Source organism: Dendropsophus ebraccatus, chromosome 12, assembly GCF_027789765.1.
Source record: "Dendropsophus ebraccatus isolate aDenEbr1 chromosome 12, aDenEbr1.pat, whole genome shotgun sequence".
NCBI classification, from domain to species: domain Eukaryota; kingdom Metazoa; phylum Chordata; class Amphibia; order Anura; family Hylidae; genus Dendropsophus; species Dendropsophus ebraccatus.
The window spans coordinates 17,071,549-17,099,128 of record NC_091465.1 but is presented as its reverse complement, the minus strand read 5'-3'; the positions used below and the strand labels follow the sequence as shown (position 1 = coordinate 17,099,128).

Here is a 27,580-nt window from a genome sequence, read left to right as displayed (position 1 = left end):
CCTGCAGAGCATCACCGGCCAAAGCATTCTTAAGCAGGTAATGAAAGAGGCGAGGGGCACTGGCTGCAAAGTGTGTCGGTGCAAAAAATTTACTTGTGCCTCACATAACCTAATCTTACCCCTATTCCCTAAATAAGTGATTACAATGCAGTTACATCCAGTGACTCAAATAGGGGGCGTCTTCTCCAAGTCAATTCAGAGGTGATGATTTCTCTGATTGGAGTTGTTCACTTTTTTTCTTGTCCATCTTTCTTGTTCTACCAGAATCATCTCCACAGAATCTGCTAGACAAACATTTTAGGCTCCTTGCTCCAGCAGCAGCATCATCTCTTTACAAACTCTCCATCTTTTGTGTAGTAAACAGGTCCCTTCTGTGCCCCCATCTAATATAAAGGACCCCTCTGTGCTCCCATGCAGCACATAAGCCCTCCTCAGTGTCTGAACAAAAAATAACTAAAAGGGGGGGGGGGGGGGAACTTGCCTGTCACCCTTTACCAGCAACATTTTCCCGCCATGTTCTCTCCTCCTATAGCTTGTGGCACAGGCAGCACGGTACAGAGACCCTGTAGAGAGCTATCATTTGGGCTATAAAATATCTGACTGCTTTCTTCCTTCTCCATTAGGTTGCGCTGTCTGGACAACTGGGCATGAAGTCCCCGGCAGCCTCTAGTCTTCCTTTGTCAACCACCAATCTCCGGATACAGGGCAAGGATGTACTGCGTCTTCCTCCATCTTCCATCACCACTGATGCTAAGGGTCAAACTATTTTACGCATCACACCCGACATGATGGCCACATTGGCCAAATCCCAGGTTACAGCCGTGAAGTTGTCACAAGAACTTTTTTCTGCCACACCGGCAACCAGCTCTAGTAAAGGACTCTTACAGATGACATCAAACCCCTCCTCCCCCTCCCCCCCAGCTCCGACTACCATCAAAGTCACCCCAGAAGTTAAACCAGCAGAGGCGAGTAGCTCTGGATTTAGACTGATGCCAGCTCTGGGGGTGTCTGTAGCAGATCAGAAAGGCAAAGTCACAAGCAGTGTGGACACTAAACCTGCTACAACCATACGGATCGTACAGGGACTTGGTGTCGTCCCTCCAAAGGCTGCAGCCACTCAGAGTATTACTGTCACTGCCAAACCGGTACCTATGGCTTCCTCTGCTGTGGTGAGCCCTGTTCACACCGCTACAACTGTAAGCCTAACGCCTGCGACCAGTGTTGCAACAAAACCTCTCCCTGGAGTCACTGTGGGAACCGCAGCTGCCACTGTACGACAGATTCCTGTCACTACAACTCAACAGGTAAGATCAGATGACATCACTGATCCGTGAGTAAATGAGCCCTAGAGGTGACATCACTGGTCCTTGTGTAACTAAGGCCTAGAGATGACATTACTGGTCCGTGTATAAGTGAGGCCTAGAGGTGACATTACTGGTCCATGTGTAACCGAGGCCTAGAGGTGACATCACTGGTCCTTGTGTAACTAAGGCCTAGAGATGACATCACAGATCCGTGGGTAACTGCGGCCTAGAGGTGACATTACTGGTCCGTGTATAACTGAGGCCTAGAGGTGACATCACTGGTCCTTGTGTAACTAAGGCCTAGAGATGACATTACTGGTCCGTGTATAAGTGAGGCCTAGAGGAGACATCACTGGTCCGTGTATAAGTGAGGCCTAGAGGAGACATCACTGGTCCGTGTATAACCGAGGCCTACAGGTGACATCACAGATCCGTGGGTAACTGCGGCCTAGAGGTGACATTACTGGTCCGTGTATAACTGAGGCCTAGAGGTGACATTACTGGTCCATGTGTAACCGAGGCCTAGAGGAGACATCACTGGTCCGTGTGTAACTAAGGCCTAGAGGTGACATCACAGATCCGTGGGTAACTGCGGCCTAGAGGTGACATTACTGGTCCGTGTATAACTGAGGCCTAGAGGTGACATTACTGGTCCATGTGTAACCGAGGCCTAGAGGAGACATCACTGGTCCGTGTGTAACTAAGGCCTAGAGGTGACATCACAGATCCGTGGGTAACTGCGGCCTAGAGATGACATTACTGGTCCGTGTATAACTGAGGCCTAGAGATGACATTACTGGTCCGTGTATAACTGAGGCCTAGAGATGACATTACTGGTCCGTGTATAACTGCGGCCCAGAGGTGACATTACTGGTCCGTGTATAACTGAGGCCTAGAGGTGACATCACTGGTCCGTGGGTAACTGTGGCCCAGAGGAGACATCACTGGTCCGTGGGTAACTGTGGCCTAGAGGTGACATTACTGATCTCAGGGGTGGATGAAGCCTGCAGGTGGTAACACTGACCTGGAGGGAAATGTGGTGAGAGCACAGATCTGGTGGGAAGTGTGGCCAGTGTGGAGGGGGGGGATGGGCGGATACCAGCAGGCGACATCACAGCTTTAAAGGCTGTAATGCTTTATGATGTATTTTCTTGTGATAACATACATAAAAAAATTCTGTATAGCACTTTTTAGATATCAGTTTCTGGGAAAGCTGGGTGACTACCGGGATGGTCACCAGGCTTCGGAGTGGCAAATCTGCCAAGTTCTGAGAAAGCTGGGTGACAGCTGGAAGTTTTAATGGTGGATCTACAGCTTTGTCACCAAGCCAAGAAATGGGATTTAACTACCTGATAAAAAACATTGACTTCAGCATAACTTGGGATTTCCCCTTTATTGTATTTAATTTTTAGGCATTTATTTCCTATTTTTTTTTAGGGAAAGCTTCCAGCGAGGATCACAGTGCCATTGTCTGTACTCAGTCAGCCCATGAAGGGCAAGAGTGTGGTGGCCGCACCGATCATCAAAGGCAACTTAGGAGCCAAGTAAGTGTCACATTAAGTCATCTTCACCGTAGTTATAGGTAAAAAACAGAACCTGTGATACATTATAGATTGGTCACTAGAAAATGTCACATGACCCGATGTCTGTACTACATGTAGGGATCTGGTGCCGGAGTTTCTGCCCTAAAGATATAAAAGGGTTTTGTATAAAGAGGCAACATTAAAGGGTCATTTAAATGCTCTATAATCCACAAAGACACAGACCTCCCGGTATCAGGCATCAATATGATGTTGGGAGAGCCAAAAGTGTTCCAATCTTCACAGGACTGTATTAATACAGCCGCACATATTGACACATGATGCCGGGAGGTCTGCAAGTCCACTGCTCAGCTTCAAGCTTGGTAGGGTCCGTGTGTAAGGCCAAACTGGGTGGAAATGCTGCAGGTTTTTCACACCAGAAAATTCACAGCATTTGCACTGGTGAATGTGCACAAAATCTAATTTTGGAACAGAATCGGTCATTGATTAAAAACCTAAAAACTTTTTAAATCTGCAGTTGTGGATATTAAAGGGGTAGTGCGGCGCTAAAAAATTATTCACAGAATAACACACATTACAAAGTTATACAACTTTGTAATGTATGTTATGTGTGAATCGCCCCCTTCCCGTGTCCCACCACCCCCGCCCGTGTACCCGGAAGTGTGTGGTGCATTATACATTACCTGATCCGTGTCTAGGGCCATCCGCCATTTTGTGCCAAACGTCATCTTCAGACGGATGGACTAATCCCTGCCGCCGTCCCCCCTCTGACGCGTCACAACTGTGCTCAGCCGCGATTGGCTGAGCACAGTTATGCTCCGTCCGTCCGAAGATGACGTTTGGCACAAAATGACCGACGACCCTCGACACGGATCAGGTAATGTATAATGCACCACACACTTCCGGGTACACGGGCGGGGGTGGTGGGACACGGGAAGGGGGCGATTCACAGACATAACATACATTACAAAGTTGTATAACTTTGTAATGTGTGTTATTCTGTGAATATTTTTTTAGCGCCGCACTACCCCTTTAAGATTCACAGCAAAAATCTGTAGTATTGAATTTATTTTAGATTTTCCCCCATGCACCCATACAGGATTTGCAGCAGATCCTGTACGTGTGAATGAACCATTAAAGGGGTACTCTTCTGTGTAATGTTTTTTCTCATAATCAACTGGTGTCAAAGTTATACAGATATGTAAATTACTTCAATTTAAATATGTTAAGCTTTCCTATCAGCTGCTGTATGTCCTGCAGGAAGTGGTGTATTCTTTCCAGTCTGACACAGTGCTCTCTGCTGACATCCCTGGCCCAGTCAGGAACTGTCCAGAGCAGGAGAGGTTTTCTATGGGGATTTGCTACTGATCTGGACAGTTCCTGACAGGGACAGAGGTGGCAGCAGAGAGCACTGTGTCAGACTGAAAAGAATACACCACTTCCTGCGGGAAGTACCAGTTTAAAGTAAAAACAATACATTTTCAGTGTACATTCATTTAATCAATTTGTGATTTTACTGTGCTGCTTCTATAATAAGCTGCAAGTTTTCAACACACATACACATCCAGAGTATATCCACCCTGTGTGAACATAACCCTAGAGCAATTTTTGTGTGTAAATTAAGGGCATGTCACATATTGAAGCATTTCTTCACAGAAACTGCATTGGATAGCTAGGATGCAGATTATCGCCATTGTTTTTTGCTTATTATCTATCCTGAAATCCACAGCGTTCAGTCCAAATACCCTCATATTTCTGACACACATAATCCTGTTATCTGGACATACCTTTATTGTTCATCAGCTTTGTATTATACTGTTAGAATGTCTCCATTACATATGCTTCTCTATAAAACCAGTAATCCAGGGGTGACATCCCAGAATCATCCCTGTGGAGGCAGTCAATGGGACGGACCCTGGCTGCACTCTCATGATGGCAGAGGATGTTCTCATGTCTGTGTCTCTCTCCTTCTCTAGTATTAGTGGACTAGGACGGAATATAATCCTGACCACAGTGCCAGCTGGTACCAAGCTAATAGCCGGAAACAAACCTGTCAGCTTCCTGACCACTCAGCAACTGCAGCAGCTCCAGCAGCAGGGACAGGCCACTCAGGTAAGAGGGACAAGACCATAATGGGATTGCTGCTGGGGATTACAAGTACAATGATGAAATGTGGGTTTGGATGGATACGTTACTCACAGTTACACTGATATTGTTAGAAAACACACAGGATTTATTGTAGTATTCCTCTACCCTTGGCTCTCCAGCTCTTGCAAAACTACATCTCGCTGTTAGGGTGTGCTGAGAGGTGTAGTGCTTTAGCAGTTGTGGATAGCGAATTGGTTGCATCAAAGGTAAAATATACAATAGTATACACCCAAAGTGCTCAGTCTGTATTACTTTGTCTATATGCTCCAAGATCAGTGTTCCAGTGGAGACTGTCATCTGCAGAGATTTACACGAGAGGTTGCGTGCTTGATGCTTGACAAAGGAGATGGACCTAAAAAAAAAGAAGTGAGCAGTGGTCTAAAGGAACACGGTGTGAGCACTTTGGGTGTACGGTATTGTGTATGGCTGAAGTTTTTGCCTGTATTAAAAGGGTATTCCGCTCAAATTAAACTCTTAATATGTTGCTGTCCTGGCTGAACATTCCCGCCTCCACTTCCAAGACAGACTCATCTTGGCAGTGACAGCCTGCTCAGCCAGTCACTGGCCTTATGCTGTCACTCTTGAGGCAAGTTCGTCTTGGAAGTGGAGGCTCTGAAGTGGACCACGCGAGAGGTAATTTTTTTTACGCTCTTTATTGTTTTCTATATACCAGCAGCAATATATTGAGTTTCCCAACGCCAGACAACCCCTTGGATTAAGCTGGATTTGAGATCTCTGGACTGTGTATTTCTGTCTTGCAGCCACCAGATGTCACCCTGTGCAAATGGCGATTCTATGTCTCGAGTTATTCAGGATTTTTGAAACATTTTGCTATAGGCTATAACAGCAATAAAAAAAAGAAAATTCCCTGCTGCTCTCAGTACAAATTACTTATTGAATATTGTTCATGTGATGCTGCAGCCGACCTCTGACCCCAGTTATTGGCTACAGCATCATGTGCACAATGCATGTGCTGTCATTGTGGCAGGCCAGACAGGGAACAGCAGAGCAGTTGCAAATTTTCCTACGATACTTCCAGCCTGTATACATTTCCCTAAAAATCACTAACCTACTATAAAACCATTGGCTCTCATTTATTACTAAGGGCCTATTTTTACAGCAATGATATCAGAGAAAGCAGTTGGAGGCAATGATGCTGCTTAATAAATCGGATGCATTTCGAGTTATCCAATGTTACTTACTGCTGTGAGCAGCCAGACATCTGCGCCACAAACTTTCACTTGTAGTAGATGATTGTATGGTAAGATCTACATGGTGACTTGCAGTGCAACCACATTCACTTTCGCTATTTGACACAGGCACGTGAGCCTGTGATTTTTTTTCTGCGTGACCTTTGTCATGACCAAAGTTGCTGTGTAGCCAAATAATACATATGTTTTTTTTTATGGTGTAATAAAGGTGTGTGTTACAATTGGGCACAAATTTTGCGTAAAACAAATGTGGCTGTAATCAGTGGTATCCATTCAATTTCACAATTTACAGTTGTCAGTACCTCCTCAGCTGCTGCAGCCTGTTTCTGAATAAGTAAAGTCTTGTGAGGTCCCTGGCTGCAGCCACTGTTTTTTAGAACCTGTAACTTTTGTGTGTTTAAAGTGTTAACAAACTTCTTTTCCCCTCTGCCAGGTGCGTATTCAGACTGTCCCAGCCTCACATCTGCAGCCAGCCTCTCCTGCATCTTCCAAGGCGGTGTCCACCGTTGTAGTAACCACCACCCCTCCACCTAAGCCAGCGACAGAGCCCCAATGACTGGGAGACATTTAGGCTAACTGTAAGTGGATAGAGCTACAACCTGTTCCTCCACTTACATGTGACATCACAGAGTTGAGTGTCAGCTGTATGGCCCAGACATTTCCACGAATCCTAACAGATAAGCTACAGCAGCTGAGGTTTCTTGTAAGAAGGCGCCGGGTTGAAGAATTGTACAGTTCCTGGTGAACTTTGCGACGGATGAAATATGTGTTTGGACTTTACATTTTTATGCTGTAACAGCAAATGGTGAAAAAATTAATATATATATTTGCCTTTTGCTTGTAAATGTAAAATATATTTAAGAATCAAAGAAAGCATTTGTGTCGAGTTTATACTTACTATACAGAGTTGAAATGTGCAACTATACTATAGAGCAGGTATAGGGAACCTTCGGCCCTCCAGCTGTTTCAAAATTCCGATCATGCCTGGACAGTCAAAGCTTTAGTAGTCCAGGCATGATGGTATAGTAATGCAACAGCTAGAGAGCCAAGGTTCCCTATACCTGCTCTAGAGACAGGTCCATACCAATGATGTCACGCGTGGGCTCTGAAATACTGTGCAAGGCACAGAGCCTCAATGACCTTTCCACATACAGTCTTGTGAGAGTAAGCCAGTCCATGTAATGCTCACTTGTCACTATTTATCCCCTTTAAGGCTCTTTTACATGGGCCGATTTATTGGCAAGGAGCGTTGTTAGAAACACTCCTTCAACCAGTAGTCGGCCCACGTTAACGTGCCAGAAGTAGGAAAACGCCCGCTGATTGCATCATTTGTGCAGGCGGTAAAATTTATCACTATCGGCCACACACATATCCTGTGTAACCAGGGACCCTTAGGGCCCTATTCCACGGGACGATTATCGTTCAACCGTTTGGATCTAAGTGATAATCATTCGGTTGAATAGCAGTTAACGATTAACGAGAAATCATTGATCGCTTAATGAGACCTGACCTACTATTATCGTTGGTCGTTCACATGGAATAAGACGTCGTTTGCAGTAGGGACAAACGCAATAGCGAAGACAAGACGACCGCAAGAATGATCATAAGTAACGATCATCATTCCATGTAATTGGGTGAACGATTTCAGGTCGTTCACCCAATTCCGAACGATAATCGTCCTGTGGAATAGGGCCCTAACTCACTCACTCCCTTCCTATCATTATCAGCAGTTTACTTTCTAGAGCTGTCACATTTTATTATATAAGGGCACAAGTGGGGTGGAGTAACATGACTGCTGACAGACAGCCGCACACTACAATCTAGTCTGTGAGCATTTAAGCTGCTTACTTTATTTGTTTTTAAAGGGAACCTGTCAACTTTAAAATGCTACCTAAGCTATCCACATCATGTTATAGAGCAGGATGAGCCATAAAGATATATGACTACAGTATGAATCTCTGATTGTTCCATGCTAAGGAGTCCAGTAAGTGATCTGATCATATCATATATGACTGGACTCCTTAACACAGAATGATCAGGGATTTCAAACAAGTTATACTAAATCTTTTTCCCACAAAGAAATATGTCAATTTGCTTTGCTCATCCTGCTCTTTAACATGTCTATAGATTAGATAGCATTGTTTTAGTCACAGGTTTCCTTTAATTTCAGATGCAAATTAAAAATAGACTTGTAAGTCCACATATTTAAGGAGAGATTAAATCTGCAGTTTTTAGCAGACCAATGTTTAATACACTTAGTAGTAACTAACCTAATACCTTATATCCTGACATCTCCAGGGGGTTTTCAGTATGAAATTCGGAGGATGTGTTACAGCTCAGCTCCAGTGATTTATTGTCTTCAAAATTTACAAAATGTTCACAAAAATTATTACATTAAGAGTCCCAGGTAGAGTAGGAACACTGTCCCTCTGGGGCTGGGTCCCTGTATAGGATATATACTATAGATGGGAGTCTGTTCAATAAATTATAATTTGCAGTCTGATTTTATACAGTGCATTGTCCATAGTGAAGGTATCCAAACTCAGAGCTTGTGTATACACACGATACTTCATTCCAGAAGAGAGGATGCCATAATGTCAAGACCCTTTCTGTTGAATATGGATGGTAATCTTTAAAACTTCACTGTGTATTTCAGACACACGCTGGGGGTCCAACAGCAGGAGTAGGGGGGGATAGGGGGTCATCATCCTTTCTCTAAAACTCATTCCTCATCAGAGGCAGCAAGCAGCGCGGCCTGCACTTCCCCCTCTTTGTTCGGATTCAGCTTCCTGATGCCAATGGTGACATCTCCGGACAGACCTTTGCTCCTCCGCACACACCTGAAAGAGGAGTCAAAACATCTGATCTGTCAGGATTCACTCCAAAATGCATCATACACTACTACTATTTAAAGTGACAGTGTCACCCCCTATTCGCATTTTGACTGCTCTCCACAGGTGTAAAGGGCAAATGTTACAGCTTTCATTACTTATTTTATATTATACCTCATGGTGCTTGTTCTGGTAAAAAGTCATTTTTATCACAGCCCCCACTTAGCCCCGCCCCCATCAGTGACGTCATCCCCGCATAGGCCCTGCCCCCTCAGCAGCCATGGGAAGGGCCAGCCTAAAGCTCTAGGCCCCACCCCCTAGATTGTCACACACCAATGGCGGCTGAGGGGACGGGGCCTATGCGGTGATGACGTCATGGATGGGGGCGGGGCTAAGTGGCACAAAGGCTGCGAGGCCCTGCCCACATATACCAATCCACAGGTAATAAAAACGACTTTTTACCAGAACAAGCACCATGAGATGTGATATAAAATAATAAAAGCTGTAACATTTACCCTTTACACCTGTGGAGAGCAGTCAAAATGCAAATAGGGGGTGACAGTGTCACTTTAAACCTGGCTATTGTGTTTAAGATAGGGATATTATGAACTCCTGGGGGGGGTCAGGGATGATGGGAGTGATACTTTCTCTGTACAACGCTACCGGATATAATAAAGACAATAATTTAGTAATCAATGACACTTACCAATAAACTAGTGTGTAATTCATGGATATAATCATCACAGACACAGCATAGTGCCAGCAGAAGCACATGGTTATGAACATGATATTCCCGTGATCCTTCTGGTCCCATTCCGGGGCTCCTCCAAGGGGATACAGCACAAATCCAATCTACAAGGAAAGAAGAAGGTGTGAATAATCGTAGGCTCTCACCCACTCCCTTTCTTGCAGTAACAAATTAAAGGAGAAGTCTGGCAAAAATTTTTATTACAGTATTGTATTGCTCCTGAAAAGTTATACAAATCCCCAATATACACTTATTACGGGAAATGCACAAAGTGCTTTTTTCCCTGCACTTACTACTGCATCAAGGCTTCACTTCCTCTGCCATCATCCTCTCCAGCAGCCACAGCCCGCACAGCTCTGGGAGTCGGGTTGTGACATCACCATGTTATCCAGGAAGTGACATCACCATGTTATCCAGGAAGTGAAGCCTTGATGCAGTAATAAGTGCAGGGAAAAAAAAAACACTATGTGGATTTCCCATAATAAGTGTACATTGGTAATTTGTATAACTTTGGTGGTGGTGGGGGGGGGGGGCAAAATACAATATTTAATAAAAATTTTTGTCGGACTTCTCCTTTATTGTACAACCAATAACAATTTTACCAGCTGCACAAAGATCCAATCAGCTTTTAGTGCATCCATCAATATGTCTTGACACTGACCTGCCAGAACCAGGACCCTTGGAGGATTGCAAGACTGGCCCGGAACATTTCCAGGACAATGTTGTCTCTCAGAAACACTTCGATCATAATACTGATGGATCCTCCGAATACAGCAATGAGGAGCAGCGAGTGGATGTGCTGGTCCAAGGGTGGCCGGTTGTGGACGTGATAGTAGAAGAGGAGACCTGCAAGGAACAGCAAGAATGTAACTCTTTAATGCAAGGTTTAACTGTGGCTTTTTAAATCACTTTTTAAGAGGGGCTCCTGGGGCCATGAATCTCTCAAGGAAACCTATGACCAAGGCATTAAATGACAGATGCCTGTCCCTGGAGCCAATCGCTGCCGAACCACATGAGTCATACATCAATGTTGGTTCCCAACCTGTGGTAAAATCTTGCACTGATCCTGAGTTAAAGGGGTTGTCCAGCAAAAATCTTTTTCTTTTCAAATCAGCAGGTGCTAGAAGTTTATATAGATCTGTAATTTACTTCTATTAAAAAAAAATCTCAAGTCTTCCCATACTTATTAGCTACTATACATTCTGCAGGAAGTGTTTTATAGAGATGAGTGAACCTCAAGCATGCTGGAGTCCATCCGAACCCGATCGTTCGGCATTTGATTAGCTGGGGCTGCTGAACTTGGATAAAGCTGTAAGGTTGTCTGGAAAACATGGATACAGCCAATGACTATATCCGTGTTTTCCACATAGCCTTAGGGCGTTATCCAACTTCAGCAGCCAACGCTAATCAAATGCCGAACGATCGGGTTCGGATGGACTACAGCATGCTTGAGGTTCGCTCATCTCTATTGTTTTATTTTGAGCCTGACACAGTGCCCTCTGCTGACACCTCTGGCTGAGACAGGAACTGTCCAGAGCAGGAGAGGTTTTCTATGGGGATTCATATAAAACCGAGACAAAGTTCCTGTCTCGGCCAGAGATGTCAGCAGAGAGCACTGTGTCAGACTGAAAATAAAACACCACTTCCTGTAGGACATACAGCAGCTAATAAGTATTGGAAGACTTGAGATTTTTTAATAGAAGTAAATTACAAATCTATATAACTTCCTGACACCAGTTGATTTGAAAGAAAAATATTTTCACTGGACAACCCCTTTAAAGTGTGTCTTCAATAAGATTCCTTACAAATTCATCTTGCTGTTTTCTTTAAAGTTTTACTGTCATCTACTCAGATCCGCTGCAATCCCCACTGGGTGCAGCAGTGAGACACAAGCGATTGGTAACTTTTGACGTGTCAAAATTTACTACAAATGACAGTAACACTTTAACTTCTCCATTGATTTCAGTACAATAAAGGGATTACTCTTAGAATATTACAGGATCATGAGACCCTCAATGATGGTGAGGGTCCCAGGGGAGACTTCAGTCACACACGGTTTCTTACCTTCAATGAAAACAGCCATTGCTAAGGACAGCCGGTCCAGGCCTTTAGGAACGTTCAGGGGTAAGTAGGTTAAGATGTCGACCACTCCGGACAGACCATAGAACAAGTACATAGTTGTGTGCTGCCAGTTCATCAGCTTCACCCAGCTGTGATCCTCACCACTGACTAGGTGCATGTGAGGGCCGTCCGGGACAAACTGCTCGGCCAACATTCCTGTGGAGGATAGACACATCATGAGGCCTAGGATCACCATTCCCATCATGATCTCTGCAGCCAGTATGCTAACAAATATAAGGTATTCAAACATTCACCATGGTGTAACCATAAGCTTCAATAGACCAAGTGTAGTATACCCGTGACTATGTTTGTTCTGCTTTAAGCAGGTGTACATTTTATTTGAGGGATAGAAAAGTTGAGAGTAATGCACCATTTACAATGGCTCCTGGTAATGAAAGAACTTGTGCAAACACAGACAGGACAATCAGGTTACAGCTCCTAATAAAACAGGCCACCAACTGCAGGCATGGGGTAATAAAGACGAAACATCAGGTGAACTGGGAGACATCTCCACCCTATCTACATGATCATGAATATATCACTACATGCACATTCTGTATAATACAACCAATGTTCTGGGGTGCACAGCCCTGTCATGTTGTAGCCCCCACCACCTCTGTCCCTTACCTACAAGGGCGAACACAGCCTTTAGTATCCCCTCGATGAGCTCCAGCCGCTGGTAACACATGTTGTTGCGACATCTCCCCTTGGTTCTGTTGTTTAAGTACTTGAGCGGATACTTCACCGACCACCAGAGGCCGAACACCAGGAAGAAGCTGCCCGGCAGCGCGTGACCTTTGAAGTTCGCCATTTATTTCCCTGAAATAAACACAAATGTTATCAGTAAAGCGATAAGAGCGCAGGGTGAGGTCGGCCCTCCCCAGGCGACAGGAGCAGCGACATAACGCCGGGGACATCACCAAGGACCATGCCGTGGAAATATCCAGTGGGGGGGGGGGGAAACAGAAGCCTCAATATACAATCCTGAGTTAGTACTAGTGTCAGAATCCTGAGGCTGGGTTCACACTATGTATATTTGAGGCTGTATTTGTGAGGCTGTATAGCAACCAAAACCAGGAGTGGATTGAAAACACAGAAATGCTCTGTTCACGTAATGTTGTAATTGAGTGGATGGCCGCCATTTAATGGCAAATATTTGCTGTTATTTTAAAACAACGGCTGTGGTATTGAAATAATGGCCGTTATTTACTGTTATATGGCGGCCATCCACTCAATTTCAACATTGTGTGAACAGATCCTTTCTGTGTTTTCAATCCACTCCTGGTTTTGGTTGCTATGAGGACCTGACATGAGGACCAAATACAGCCTCAAATATACATAGTGTGAACCCAGCCTAAAACTGTATATGAATAAGTATAAATGGATGTAAATCTTTTTTTTTTTTTTTATGATATAGAGTTTCAAAATCCTTGTAAGGCCCAACATACATAAATAATAATAATATAATCATTTATATTCATTCAAAAATAATAAAAATTTTACAATTTCTGATTACAAAATATATAGGTATAAATTTATTTTGTAACAGGAAATTGTGAAGTTTTATTATTTTTTTCAGGGGGTGCAGTTTTTTAAATTTAATATAATAAGTTTATATTTTCTAAAACTTTTTATTAGTCTCACAAAGTAACTTTGAGAGATAATGTTCTGATTATTTATTACGGTGAACTTCTGGTACAGTGCAATGTATCATCCTGTCAATAGGCAACCTATCCGTTCTTGTCAGAGACACAGCTGAATAAGCACAATTATAGGGTATACCTGATAGCCTTCACTAGGCCCTTTGCTGTCCTGGAGACCCACCCATCCACACCCCAATGATTGTGTCATCTGGATAATGATGGGGAGACAGACGCCCAAAAAATTACAATCTGACCACAGCATCTAGGGAGTTAAAGGGAAAGTCCGGGCAAAATAATTATAAGATAACTTTTGTTGGGCAATAACATATGAAAATTACTAATAGACACTTATAATGGGAAGCGCACCTATAGTACATTTTCTCTGCACTTACTTACTTGCATGGCCTGTTCATTTCTCTGTAAAGTTGGTGATGTCACGTCACATACACTGCCAGCTCCTGCTGCAGCGGTGAGACAGGCTGGAGCTGCAGGAGTTGGCAGGTTATGTGACGTGACATCACCAACTTTACAGAGACCTGAACAGGCCATGCTGTAGTAAGTGCAGAGAAAATGCACTATAGGTGCGCTTCCCATAATAAGTGTCTATTAGTAATTTTCATAACTTTTGTTGGGCAATAACATATGTTAAAATGATTTCACCCAGACTTCCCCTTTAAACTACAAGGATCTGAAGTATCTCTTCTCCTGGTAGTCGGAGCAGGGACTTTGCTGTCATGTAATGACCAGTCTTGGGTTATATTATACACAGGGGAGATAGAGAAAGAAGAGCATAGATTAGTGCTTCTCCTCGCTTGTTCTAGCTATTGGTGGGAGTCTTTATGACATGTCAAAATATCATGTTTAATAACAGTGAAAACCTGAGGCTCAGAGATCTGAATATAAGAGGAAATAAACTGCATGGAAATGACTGTGGACACCTGTGTCTCCTATTACAGGATCCATCATTATCACTTTCTTCCTACACTGACTTGTCAGGTCTGTCAGGTTTTTTTGTTTTGTAAGGGGAAGTGTTGACAAGGTATTGTGCAGCCAACTACACCATTCACACCATAAAGGCCCTATGATCAAGCTTAGGCAGCATTCACATGTCTGTAAATTATGAAAACCTTACCGACAGTGTTGGCCTATAATGGATTATTTCCCAGCCCAGCATGATGTATCAATATGATGCCAGGAGCGCAGAAAATGTCTGAATCTCCGTGGCATGGTAGTGACAGAGCCGCGTGGACGTGTGAATGCAGCCTAAGGCCATGTTCCCAAATTGTAAAACCCCGGCCATTCTGTGACCCAGCCGGTGTCAGAGAAGATCATCCCGGCCGCTACTGCGGTATCAGCCAGATGATGTTCACTGCCGCTGAATTTGGATGCAGGCGCGCCCGCATCCGAATTCCTCGCTGCACACAATGGTGCGTGTGTCCAGAGCCGCACGCTCTATCGTGTGAACTGACAGGTTTTCTGCGGCTGCTATTCACTGACATGTCAGTTTCTTGCAGCGCCGCTAAGGATCCCGGCCGGAGTGTATACTATGGGGGACATTTATGAAATGTCCGCCTGTGGTGTACGCCAGGGAGAAGGTGCAGATTGGAGGTGGAGTGACAAGGCAGGGAGGAGGCGTGGCCTCCACCCGCGCCTCATCTATCATTATTTATGCCTGCTCGCAGACGTAAATCATGATCCAAATCTACACCTGCTGGAAGTAGGTATAGATGTAGTATGCCGGGCGCCTCTTAGTGAATCCTGCCGGGGAAAAGAGGGCGGAACCTAATAGAAGACCCGCGTACTTGTACACCGTTCTTCATAAATCCCCCCCCATGTGTATACACTCCAGCCGGGATTCCTTAGAAGGCAGCACTACGCAAGTTCCATAGTAATCACGGCCATTGTTACAACGGCCGTGAGTTTTACGAAACTTACGTCGTGTGAACATAGCCTAAAGGCCCTATTCCACGGAACGAATGCCGTTCGTATTCGGACGATATCGGCCGCTACGAACGATAATCGTCCCGTGGAATAGAGCGCAACGATCAGCCGACATCGTTCATGTCGGCTGATCGTTGCAGTCGCTTGTTTTTCAACATGTTGAAAAACAAGCGACTGATATAGCAGCCATCTGCTGCTGTCACTCCGTTGAATAGGAGCATCGGCAGCAGACGCTGCTATATCCTATGGGCTGCCCGGACGATCAGAGATCCTCCGAGCAGCCCCCCTCCCGCAGCTCCCCGCCACCCCTCCCGCACTCACGCGCTGAATAGCGGCGGCAGCAAGCGGGGAACGAGGAGCAAACGAGCGCTGAGAGCGCTCGTTTGCTCCTCTTAACAACCGGTGGAATAGGGGCATTAGGCAGGGTTTCCCAACTCCAGTCCTCAAGGACAACAAACAGGTCAGTATTTGAGGATATCCCATACAAAAACACCTATGATACCTCATGCACTAACTATAATTAGATCACCTGTGAAATACTTAGGAAATCCTCAAGACATGACCTGTTAGTGATCCACGGAAGTTGGGGAACACTGATCCAAGGTGTACGGGGCTCTACCGACCACCCAACAATAGTTGATGCTGATGGAGATGGGGGTCGGATGTGATGGAAAATCACTACCTGACCCCTTTATTATGGAATACAGGAACGCTCAGCTGTGCAGAACATTCCTGTGTATAGGGAGGACAGGAGACGCCAGGGAGAGGTAACTTAAAAGATAAGAATATGAAAAAAACAAAAACACTTATAACAGCCAACAACAGCAGCTCATGGTAGGTCTCCAAATTGCCAAATGTTTCTCTTAAATTGCAGTGATGAGAGTAAAAACCATCCATGGCCTCATCTGGGGGCTGAGGCCAAATGTGCAAATGCAGAGCCAAGGACTAATAGGGTACATTCACAGTTACTAGGGCCCACTGTCCGTGGCCATAGACCCTCAGCTATGAACAGCACTGCGAATGTGCATCCGTGGTCGTCCGCAATTACACAAACTCAATCAACCCCAGCTCCAACCCATAACACATAGTGGCGTAGCTACCATAGAGGCAGGGAAGGCGGTTGCTCTGGGGCCTGTGCAGGGAGGGGGCCCGGGATGCACAGGGAAGATAAGAGCCTCCTGTGTCCTTTTGCAGTGTGTAAGTGACCCAGTGTTCTCTTACATGCTGCAACACAAAAAAGGGTTAATATGCTAAAGACAATTAGCTCTCTGCCTCACTACTCTGATAACCTCTGACCTCCTGCAGAGGTCAGGGGTTATCAGTGAAGGAGAGAGCTAATTGTCTTCTGTATTAACCCTTTGCAGCATATAAGAGAACACTGGGTCACTTACATACTGCAGTACATAAGGGGTTAAGCAAATGGTAGTCTGCTCCTGCACCTATGTATATAACCATGAGGCTCCTAATAGGCTGTTATAGTTACATACAGTGGATGGACAAAACAAGCAGACATTAGCTTTCTTCCATACAGTTTTTTGCTATGGGGCCCCATGAATCCTAGTTACGCCCCCGATAACACATAAAGGTGTCTAAACAGGAAGGTAGAAATGAATGGGTCTGTAAGTAGGGATATGTGAACGTACCCTCAATCTGCTGCAGATTTCAATTTCCTAATATAAATAAATAGCTAGAATTTGCAGCATGAAATATAACACACATGTGAATGTACCCCATTGTCCTAAATACCAAACTACAGGAGAAATTGGTATAATTATTAAACATTAGAATGGAAGCCTAAGATTTAGACTAGTATCATTGATAATGGAAGATATGCTGCCTGACCACTGACCTCTACTTCCCCTGACCACTTCCTCAGTTAGATAGTATTGATTATACAGCACGGCCAATGGGCAGCAGGGGCGAACATCATGGACATAAGAGATTGCACAATATAGGGCCGGTCCACGCTGATTAACAGTGGTTTGGCAGCCTATGTTTAATGGAAGAGCCAGGATAATCCTGGTATCTGCATTAAATGGAACCCCATTTAGCATATACGTTGGGGTTCAGTGGATGGAATAGTGTTGGGGCTAGTGCTGGACAAGAAGTTACAGCAGCAGATAGAGACCCCTGTATGGCTGCACTCACCCACAGTGTACAGCACCAGATCTCGTGGCGTTATTAGATATGTTTCCAGGGTTTGTTGCAGATTTCGATTTTCCCATTACACTCAATAAGGAAAATCTGCTAAATAAATTGACCCGCTGTGGATCCACGTTACAGGTGGATTTGCACATGAATTTTCCAAAGCACATTGATGAGATTTGCTAAAACACCATTCATTTTGCCGCTTCTGTATTTTACTGCAGATTTTCTATCTGGATTTCTGGAAAAATAATCCACAGCAACTATGCTACATGTGAACATACCCTCATTGAGGTAGTTGTTGAACCGAAGCAATTCTCCGAACCGAAGCGAAGCTATTACTCTGAAAGATTATCGTGCTAAAAATTGTTATATTATTCAAATTTAAAGGGAACCTGTCATCAAGACATTGCTACAGTATATCATCTATCACCATCATGTTATAGAGCAGGAAGAACTGAGCACATGGTTATATATCTTAGTGGGAAAAGGTTCTGTATAACTTGTAACATGTAGGTTGGAATCTCGGCTCATTCTGTGTTCAGGAGTCCAGTGGGCGGTGTCACTCAATGGACTCTTTAGCCTGGAAACATTAGAGATTTCAATCAATACATTACAAGTTATACTGAATCTTTTCCTATAAACATATACACTCACCGGCCACTTTATTAGGTACACCTGTCCAACTGCACGTTACCACTTAATTTCTAATCAGCCAATCACATGGCAGCATTTAGGCATGTAGACATGGTCAAGACAATCTCCTGAAGTTCAAACCGAGCATCAGTATGGGGAAGAAAGGTGATTTGAGGGCCTTTGAACGTGGCATGGTTGTTGGTGCCAGAAGGGCTGGTCTGAGTATTTCAGAAACTGCTGATCTACTGGGATTTTCACGCACAACCATCTCTAGGGTTTACAGAGAATGGTCCGAAAAAGAAAAACATCCAGTGAGCGGCAGTTCTGTGGGCGGAAATGCCTTGTTGATGCCAGAGGTCAGAGGAGAATGGGCAGACTGGTTCGAGCTGATAGAAATGCAACAGTGACTCAAATAGCCAACTGTTACAACCAAGGTAGGCAGAAGAGCATCTCTGAACGCACAGTACCTCCAACTTTGAGGCAGATGGGCTACAGCAGCAGAAGACCACACCGGGTGCCACTCCTTTCAGCTAAGAACAGGAAACTGAGGCTACAATTTGCACAAGCTCATCGAAATTGGACAGTAGAAGATTGGAAAAACGTTGCCTGGTCTGATGAGTCTCGATTTCTGCTTGAACATGACAATGAGTTCACTGTACTCAAATGGCCTCCACAGTCACCAGATCTCAATCCAATAGAGCATCTTTGGGATGTGGTGGAACGGGAGATTCGCATCATGGATGTGCAGCCGACAAATCTGCGGCAACTGTGTGATGCCATCATGTCAATATGGACCAAAATCTCTGAGGAAGCTTCCAGCACCTTGTTGTATCTATGCCACAAAGAATGGAGGCAGTTCTGAAGGCAAAAGGGGGTCCAACCCGTTACTAGCATGGTGTACCTAATAAAGTGGCCGGTTAGTGTACATCAATCCACTCAGCTCCTTCTGCTCTATAACATGGTGCCGATAGCCTAGGTAGCATTTTCATGATGATAGGTTCCCTTTAAGTGGTAATCTTTCTGTGTGTATGCAGGCAACAATCAAACAACTAACAAAAAATTGTCTGTATGTCGTAGATCGCTTCTTTTGAGCTGACCATAAAATCGTTAATTTTTTGCTATCCGTTTGCAAATGTGCACACCGTTCGTTCTTACAACCATTTATATACTAGAGCATACAAATGATCGTAATTGTAATTCTAACTGACAACTATCGTTCTGTGTATAAAATGATTTCAGGTCGATTGCAATTGTTTATCATTAATTGGATAAAAACGCAAAATCGCTTTGTCTAATAGGACCCTTATAGTCACAGGTAGAGATGAGCAAATTTAGATTTATCAAACTGGTGTAAAGTAGAATTGTCTTAGTTGCCCCTAGCAACCAATCAGATTCCACCTTTCATTTTTCAAAAACTGTGAGGAATGAAAAGTGGAATCTGATTAGTTGCGCAATCAAACAATTCACAATTTTGAAGTAACAATGTGTTTTTTTATTACGGTCAGTGTTTAAATGGAATGATATTCGCTTGAAAAATACGTTATTACCATTGTTTTAAGATCGCATCTCACACATAGGCTGTATCGGTGAAAGACTGTATAGATGAAGCGATCTGCTAATTTTGTGCGAACGACCAACAACGATTTTAGAACATGTTGAAAGATCACGATAAACGATTTATCGCTTGACCGTACGCTGTGTTTACACGAGCCGATTATCGCTCAAATGCGATTGTTATCACGAAAATTTGAACGATAATCGCTCCATGTGAAGGGACCATAAGACAATTCTACTTTATACCAGTTTAATAAATCTCCCCCTTTGTTCCTATCTACATTCTGCTTATCAGGCTGTGAGATTTGAAGTTTGCTTCGCTCTGTGCTGCTCCTCCCTGGGTGCTGAGAAAAGATGGATCCAGTCCTGGGAAACTGAGAGAAGTTTCCTAGGACGGGATCCATCTTTTTCCAGCACCTGGGAAGGAGCTGCATGGAGCAGACTTCAAAGCGCACAGTCTGATGAGCAGAAAATGCAGATAGGAACAAAGTTCTTGCTTCATTGCTACTGTAAATTCACCCATCTCTATGCACAGGGACTATAGTCCTTGGTGGGCCATTTTTTGGGATTATGGAGTAGGGGCAAGACAGGCTTCCTTTAAAAAGGGACTGTACCACCAGGCCCAGGCAGAAGCACTGGAGGCGGCCGACCCACCCTTAGTGGGAAGAAACCCCAGCCCCTCCATGACGTGACTCCATTAGAATCAATGGAACCCTATCATAGAGGGGCTAGGGGTTCCTCCCACTAAGGGTGGGTCGGCCGCCTCCAGTGCTTCAGCCTGGGCCTGGTGGTACAGTCACTTTAATAAAAAGTTCTGAAAATAAGTCTCAAATCCCAACCTAGTACTTCCCACAGATGAGTTTGTTACATTTGTATTCAGTGTAAACAATCTTCTATGAGCCAAGACTCCAGACTAACACATTGTAGTAACACTTTAAGACATGAGTCAGATGATTTTTATTAGACTGGATACAAGTGTAACAAACCCTCAGCTGTGAGAACAAATTAGGTCAGCACTCCTGCCAGGACCTGTGGTTCAACGGTACAGCTAGAATTTATAGGTGGAGTCATAATCAGCTAGATCCACGCTTATCTTTGTGGCCACAACCCAGTTTTTCAAGCTTCTTTATCCATTCATCAAATACCAACATAAGGACAAAGTCTCCTAGGATGACGCAGCGTCAGCTACATGAACAAGGAACACAGCAGCAGCTATGAGTGAATAACTAGGTCTAGGTCCGACAATGGCACCCATAAAATCCATGCTGCGCCTGTTCTGCGGCAGAAAATTCTGCTTGGAAATTCTGCAGTGTGAAAAACAGAGAGGAAATCCTATTGAACACAATGAGACATTGCCCTGTTCATTCTTTTACGGGAGGAATTTCAAGCAGAATTTAAAAGCGGATTCCTCTTCAATTCCTCGCCTTTTGATTAGTGTGCATGAGCCCTTAGGGTACAAACCCACACACCGTATACACAGCAGATACGCAACAAATACGCAGCAGATTTGTTGGTACAGATTTGATGCTGTGTTCAGTTATTTAGATATAATCTGCTGCGTTTTTGCTGCGTATTTGCTGCGTGTTTGCTGCGTATTTGCTGCGTATCGCAGCAGTAAATACGCTGCTTATACGGTGTGTGGGTTTATACCCTTAGTGTGCATTCACACAATCCATGGATCCATTCATTAAAGGGGTACTCCAGCGGGGGGGGGCACTTTTCCGCGGGGACAAGGTGGCCAAGGGAAAAGACGTCCACTTACCTCCCCGGTTCCGGCGGCGGGTCCCGCATTGCGGCGCTCCGGTGCCCGGTTCCCGGACGCTTCTGGGTGTCTGACGCGGGCCCGAGACGTGACGTCTCAGGTCCGCTCAGCCACTCAGTGAAGGAGGTGGGATCCTTTTCAGGTCTGCTCAGATCCCGCCTCCTTCACCGAGTGGCTGAGTGGACCTGAGACGTCACGTCTCGGGCCCGCGTCAGACACCCGGAAGCGGCCGGGAACCGGGGAGGTGAGTGGACGTCTTTTCCCTCGGCCACCTCGTCCCCGGTCCCAGCAGAAAAGTGCCCCCCCCCCCGCTGGAGTACCCCTTTAAAGAATAGTTATCTGTGCCACAATTGGCCACATACTAGGACCTGCACATTTTTTTTTTTACAGCACGAATCCCGGCCCAACATGTGAGGACGTGTGAACAGGGCTATTCAAATGAATGGGTCTGTAGTCTGTCTGCAATTGGGAACAGAACTACGGAGCATGTGAAAGTAGGTTCCATAATCAACGAAGGTGACTGCTATATCAGTACAGTTATGCAAAGATTTAAACACTTACAACTCTCCCGACATCATATTGATACATGACGCTGGAAGAGCTGTGAGTCCTTGTCGCAGCTTCACACACCGTAACATCCGTGGATTACTTGCGTGGCAATAAGCCCTTACAGTTAGAGTCCCAGACCACGGAGGGTTTTAAACAGTTTGGGTTCAATGTGCTTTAGGAAAGGCATACATACGGTTTATGTTTAGCTTCTAACTAGTGTTGAGTGAACCTGTCAAACTGTTCGGGTTCCGTAACCTTATCCAAAATCAAACATTTTGACAGGTTTGCTCAAAGCTACTTCTAACAGCAGCAAAACCAGCATGGTGCGTTCACACCTACAGGATCTGCAGCTGATTTTCTGCAGCAGATTTCATTTAAATAACTGAACACAGCATCAAATCTGCTGCAGATCCTGTAGGTGTGAACGCACCCTAGGGTACAAACACACGCAGCAGATACGCAGCAGATACGCAGCAGATTTGATGGTGCAGATTTGATGCTGTGTTCAGTTATTTAGATCTAATCTGCTGCGTATCTGCTGCGTATCGCAGCAGTAAATAAGCTGCGTATATGGTGTGTGGGTTTGTACCCTTAGTCACTTCAGTGAGAAAAATACAACTTATAAACATGACACAAAAAAATATAATACATATACTAAAACTGTGTGAAGGAATGCCTTCCAGTATAATTTTTAGGGTTTACCCCCTTACAATAATCTCCCAATGTGACGCCACTAACAGAATGAAGACCATGCGATTCTTCCATTTACTATCACTGCACAGAAATATTGAAAGCTAAACTACATATATTTTATAAATGAGAGGTGACATTTTGTGATCCGTTGCACCGTCATTCACGCCGTCCGTTTCTGGGATTAGCCAGTGAATTATCGCCACTGGATGAGACTGGAGTATAAGGCTGGGTTCACACTGTGTTTTTTTTTTCCGTAAATTCGATGTTTATTAATGTTTTATAGCATAGCAGGAAACAGGTATACAAGAGAAAAGAACAACATAGTATTCTGGGAACAAAGCGAAATTTGCATATCTCCGCAGAAGACGGCAAGTCCGTACAGGGACCACAATAAAAAGTAACAATCGCTTAACATACAGTATACCTAGGCTTTACCTCCGGACAGGAGACAATAATGAAATAGCTTGGCCCCAGAAAGGGCAGAGAAGAGTACCCCCACACTGTGTTTTTAGCATATGTTTAACGGATCCGTTTTTTTTAACAGACAAAAAAAAAATAGTGTCAGCAACGTTTTTGTGTCCGTCAAAAAAAAAAAACCTGCATCCGTTTTGATCCTTTTTTTATAATGGAAGTCAATGGAAAAACGGATGCACACAAATGCATCCGTTTTTGCAATCTGGTTCTTTTTCAAAAAACGGATTGCAAAAACGCAGTGTGAACCCAGGCTAAGACGTTATATACCATGAGGTGGGTGTCCTCACGTTTTACAGTCCGGACCTGATTTTTAGAGATGAGATGACTTTTGGTTCGAAAGAAGTGATGCCTACGATCCCAGGTGCATAGTTGCGATTCCGGGAATATGTGGCCAGGATATTCCAGGGAATGGATCCAGCTCTGTCTCCCTGGCTACAGGCTGGGACTTGTTGTCCACTGCAGGTTTCAGTCAGGTGAATGTGGATGACTACTATAAAGTTGCCACCATATGTTATGGACTACGCTTATCTGGTCGACTGTGAACAGGTCGTCTATCCTTATATTCAGCAATGTTACTAGCAGCCTACGGGGGGCGTGACCCTCCCACACAAATCGTGCACCCCCCACCCACAACTATACTGAACCCTGACCTCACATATACCAAACTACAGAGAAAAAGGGGAAAAAATGTCAGAACACAGATAAAATAACCAGACTCAATAGAAGTTAAAGTCAATGAGATCCCTGGATGAGAGCAGGAATAAGGAGGGATAGATGGATGGGCAGAGTTGGATGTGTGAGCTCTCACCTGTGTCTGCGCTGCTCAGATCTCAGCAGAGAGATGTGGAACAGGTGTACACACCTTACACCTCCTGTCAGGGTGGCGGGGGAGGTGTATGCAGCGCTTGTGACCTTTGCACACAGCGACATAGGTGCAATAAAACCAGTTCTGCTGGTGTCACACACTGTGTCTGTTCCAGAGGTTTCTTCTTGATGCCAGGGATCTCGGGCTGCCCCCCCCCCCCCAAAACCTGCCGAGGAAGGATCCAGACAATCCTGTACAGAGAGACCTACATGAAACACCATAACATCAAACAACGGTTGGCTGGTTAAACTTGATAGACGTGTCTACGTAACTAGTTATACACTTTCCTGAAACCAAAACTGTACGGTTTTGCCCATAGCAAACAATCACAACTCAGCTTTTATATGATTAAAGGGATTATCCAGTGGAAATCTTTTTCTTTGAAAAGGACTGGTTTCAGAAAGTTATGTCGATTTGTAATTTACTTCTACTCAAAAATCTCCAGTCTTCCCATACTTATCAGCCGCTGTATGTTCTACAGGAAGTGGTGTATTCTTTCCAGTCTGACACAGTGCTCTCTGCTGCCACCTCTGTCCATGTCAGGAACTGTCCAGAGCAGGAGAAGTTTTCTATGAGGATTTGCTGCTGTTTTGGACAGTTCCTGACATGGACAGAGGTGGCAGCAGAGAGCACTGTGTCAGACTGGAAAGAATACACCACTTCTTGCAGAACATGCAGCAGCTGATAAGTAGAGGAAGACTTGAGATTTTTAAATAGAAGTAAATTACAAATCTATATCACTTTCTGAAACCAGATGATTTAAAAGAAAAATATTTTCACCGGAGTACCCCTTTAACGTAGGTACTTCAAGTCTGCCACATGTCAATTTTGGTATCTGATATGTTGAGGATTTATAGCAGAAGCCAAAGCCCAGGCAGAAATCTTAAAATTATGGATTTTTATTAATAATTTCCATAATTATCCCAAAAGTCCACAGCTCAAATACTGCAACAATTCTGCACTGTTTCTGGACATGCTGTGAGGTTGATGCTTAAAGGGGTTATCCAGCGCTACAAAAACATGGCCACTTTTCCCCCTACTGCTGTCTCCAGTTCAGGTGCAGTTTGGAATTAAGCTCCATTTACTTCAATGGAACTGAGTTTCAAAACCCCACCCAAACTGGAGACAACAGTAGGGGGAAAGTGGCCATGTTTTTGCAGCGCTGTATAACCCCTTTAACCTTCAAGTCAGCAACAGGGGGTTATCCTGGATTAAAGAAGGCATAGGTAGCGCCCCCCTGTTTTCAGGTTGTGGGTGGTATTGCAATTCAGCTTTATTCACTTCAAAGACACTAAGCTGCAAAACCCACATCCAACATGATTTCTTCAGCCACCTGTATTCAAATACCGAACAATCAGACTCAAGCACCGTCGAAGTTTGCTCATCTCTCTACTCTTCATGCTTTGACAGGTCCATTGTATCAGTCTGAATCCATTAAAGTTTATCCTTTTTTTTTTATTTTGTTTTACAGGCGTCATATGATAAAATGAATGGTAAACAGGATGCAACAAGATTTCTATCCTGCAGCATCCTATTGCCACAGATTAAAAAAAAAAGGATTGTTTCAACAGGAAAACCAAATGTGGTGTGAACATACCCTCACAATGACTGTAAATTGGAGTCTAAATAGCAAACATTTTCTGCTGTCCTTGGTGCTGGTTGTTCACAGTTTGGGGAGATAATTGGCCTGCTGGGCGGTATCTATATCCAGTATATGACAGGATGTATATACCCATCATACAGGATGTGCCTGTACATGTGTCGCTATAGAGTCACGTAGTATCAAGGGAGGACAATACAATTAACGTTTACAAGGAACAGTAACAACTGCTACATGGTAATGACACCATCATCCCTGATAATTACAGGTTTAACTCTTTAATGATACAACACACAATTTCTACACTACCACTTTGGTGCAGATTTTTTCCGCTGCAAAAATTACAACAGGACCGTAACATGTGACCAAATTCCGAACAAAAAGTCAAATCTGTGTGCCATGACCTTGAAGGGGTTAAACTGGGGTTAAATTGGTTCTTACCTGAGTATTTTATTACAAATTTTTATTGTTGGAATAATTGTATCCTCTATCTGAAAAGTTCACACCCAAACTGTGAACACCTGAAACCTAGGATGGAAAAAAACATGTTATTATTAGAGATGAGCATTCTCCAGTCCGATGGTTCGTCATTTGAATACCGGTGGCTGAAGAAGTTGGATGCAGCCTATAGCTATGTTCCCATAACGTTTGTTTTTTGTTTGTTTTTTTTGCAAAAAACGTCAGCCTTTTGATAAACATGTACGTCATTAATGATCGTGATTTTTTTTTTTTTTTATGTAAAAAAAAATGTTGTGGGAACATAACCTATGGCTGTATCTATGTTTTTCCGGACTCCCTAGGGCTGCATCCTACTTCTTCAGCCAGCGGTATTCAAATGCCGGACAATTGGACCCAAGCATGATTCATTTGCGCTCATCTCTAGTTGTAAACTTGTGATATTTCAGGCCGTACTATTACACATCAGTGTGACCTGAACACATTTGTAGTTGTCTTTTTCCATAAGGGACATTGTAACATAACATTGTAACTAGAGATGAGCGAACCTGGAGCATGCTGGAGTCCATCCGAACCCGAGTGTTCGGCATTTGATTAGCGGTGGCTGCTGAACTTGGATAAAGCCCTAAGGCTATGTGGAAAACATGGATAAAGTCATTGGCTGTATCCATGTTTTCCAGACAACCTTAGAGCTTTATCCAAGTTCTGCAGCGCCAGCTAATCAAATGCCGAACGCTCGGGTTCGGATGGACTCCAGCATGCTCCAGGTTCGCTCATCTCTAATTGGTTTGCAGTAGTGTAGATTTTACTTTGTGTTGTCATGAAGACCTAAGAATTGATTTGCAATTGCTGTGGACAAATGAGGCAAATGAGGCTGTGGAATTGATGATGATAATCTCTAGAAACTAAGGTAGTACCAGGCTCCGATGTCACGTGACTACAATGGAAACCACAGAACGCGCCCTGGACAAACCATTTACACACAACAAAGCAGGATGGATAGGAAAGTGTCCGAACCTGAAAGTCTGCATTCATCTCCTGTAATTCCCAGCAGCCACAGAGACAGCAAAACTAACAGAGAAGCTGTAGAAACTTCTCCAGATTTCTAGATCTTGCATTACCTCCTCCTGAATGCTGGATCACATCCCCAGTGGTTACTAACGGGAGGCCCGGTTGTCATCAGTTTATACAATCTAGAGATTGTCTTGGTGTATTGGCTACACATGCATCATAGAAACAATGTAGATGTAGCAAAATATAGAACAGAAAGTGATCAAAAAGTAAGCAAAGAGATTAAATGAACCTGGATGCCACTCGGCTGCGGTTTTTACATCTACAGGACATTCCCCTATAATGTG

The 27,580-nt window shown here is 44.1% G+C and overlaps 2 protein-coding genes across 3 annotated transcripts in view; one reads left to right on the top strand and one right to left on the bottom strand.

Moving 5' to 3' along the window:
• The window catches only part of NFRKB (nuclear factor related to kappaB binding protein), a 101,821-nt gene extending 94,744 nt beyond the window's left edge, over positions 1-7,077 (top strand). For both annotated transcript variants that reach the window (XM_069948989.1, XM_069948988.1), the window contains exons 23-27: positions 1-37; positions 624-1,304; positions 2,742-2,848; positions 4,822-4,957; positions 6,638-7,077. In XM_069948989.1, coding sequence (XP_069805090.1) covers positions 1-37; positions 624-1,304; positions 2,742-2,848; positions 4,822-4,957; positions 6,638-6,760 — 1,084 coding nt within the window. In that variant the 3' untranslated portion in view covers positions 6,761-7,077. The remainder of the gene's footprint in view (positions 38-623; positions 1,305-2,741; positions 2,849-4,821; positions 4,958-6,637) is intronic.
• A 1,456-nt stretch (positions 7,078-8,533) lies between these two features.
• Positions 8,534-24,212, bottom strand: TMEM45B (transmembrane protein 45B). The gene is made up of 6 exons (XM_069948991.1): positions 24,110-24,212; positions 12,532-12,723; positions 11,848-12,060; positions 10,445-10,629; positions 9,742-9,887; positions 8,534-9,044 (listed from the first exon to the last, which is right to left on the bottom strand). Exons 2-6 carry the CDS (start codon positions 12,713-12,715, stop codon positions 8,927-8,929), a joined length of 846 nt encoding a protein of 281 aa, XP_069805092.1. The 5' UTR covers positions 12,716-12,723; positions 24,110-24,212; the 3' UTR covers positions 8,534-8,926.
• Positions 24,213-27,580: the final 3,368 nt, after the last annotated feature.

What these genes read in the sequence shown, in the direction of transcription:
- TMEM45B (XM_069948991.1), bottom strand. Translation starts at nt 12,715, where the DNA reads ATGGCGAACTTCAAAGGTCACGCGCTGCCGGGCAGCTTCTTCCTGGTG. An exon ending in GGCTGTGTTCGCCCTTGTAG is followed by an intron (nt 12,061 to 12,531) that starts GTAAGGGACAGA and finishes TATCCTCCACAG; the next exon opens with GAATGTTGGCCGAGCAGTTT. An exon ending in AAGGGTCCTGGTTCTGGCAG is followed by an intron (nt 9,888 to 10,444) that starts GTCAGTGTCAAG and finishes CTTTCCTTGTAG; the next exon opens with ATTGGATTTGTGCTGTATCC.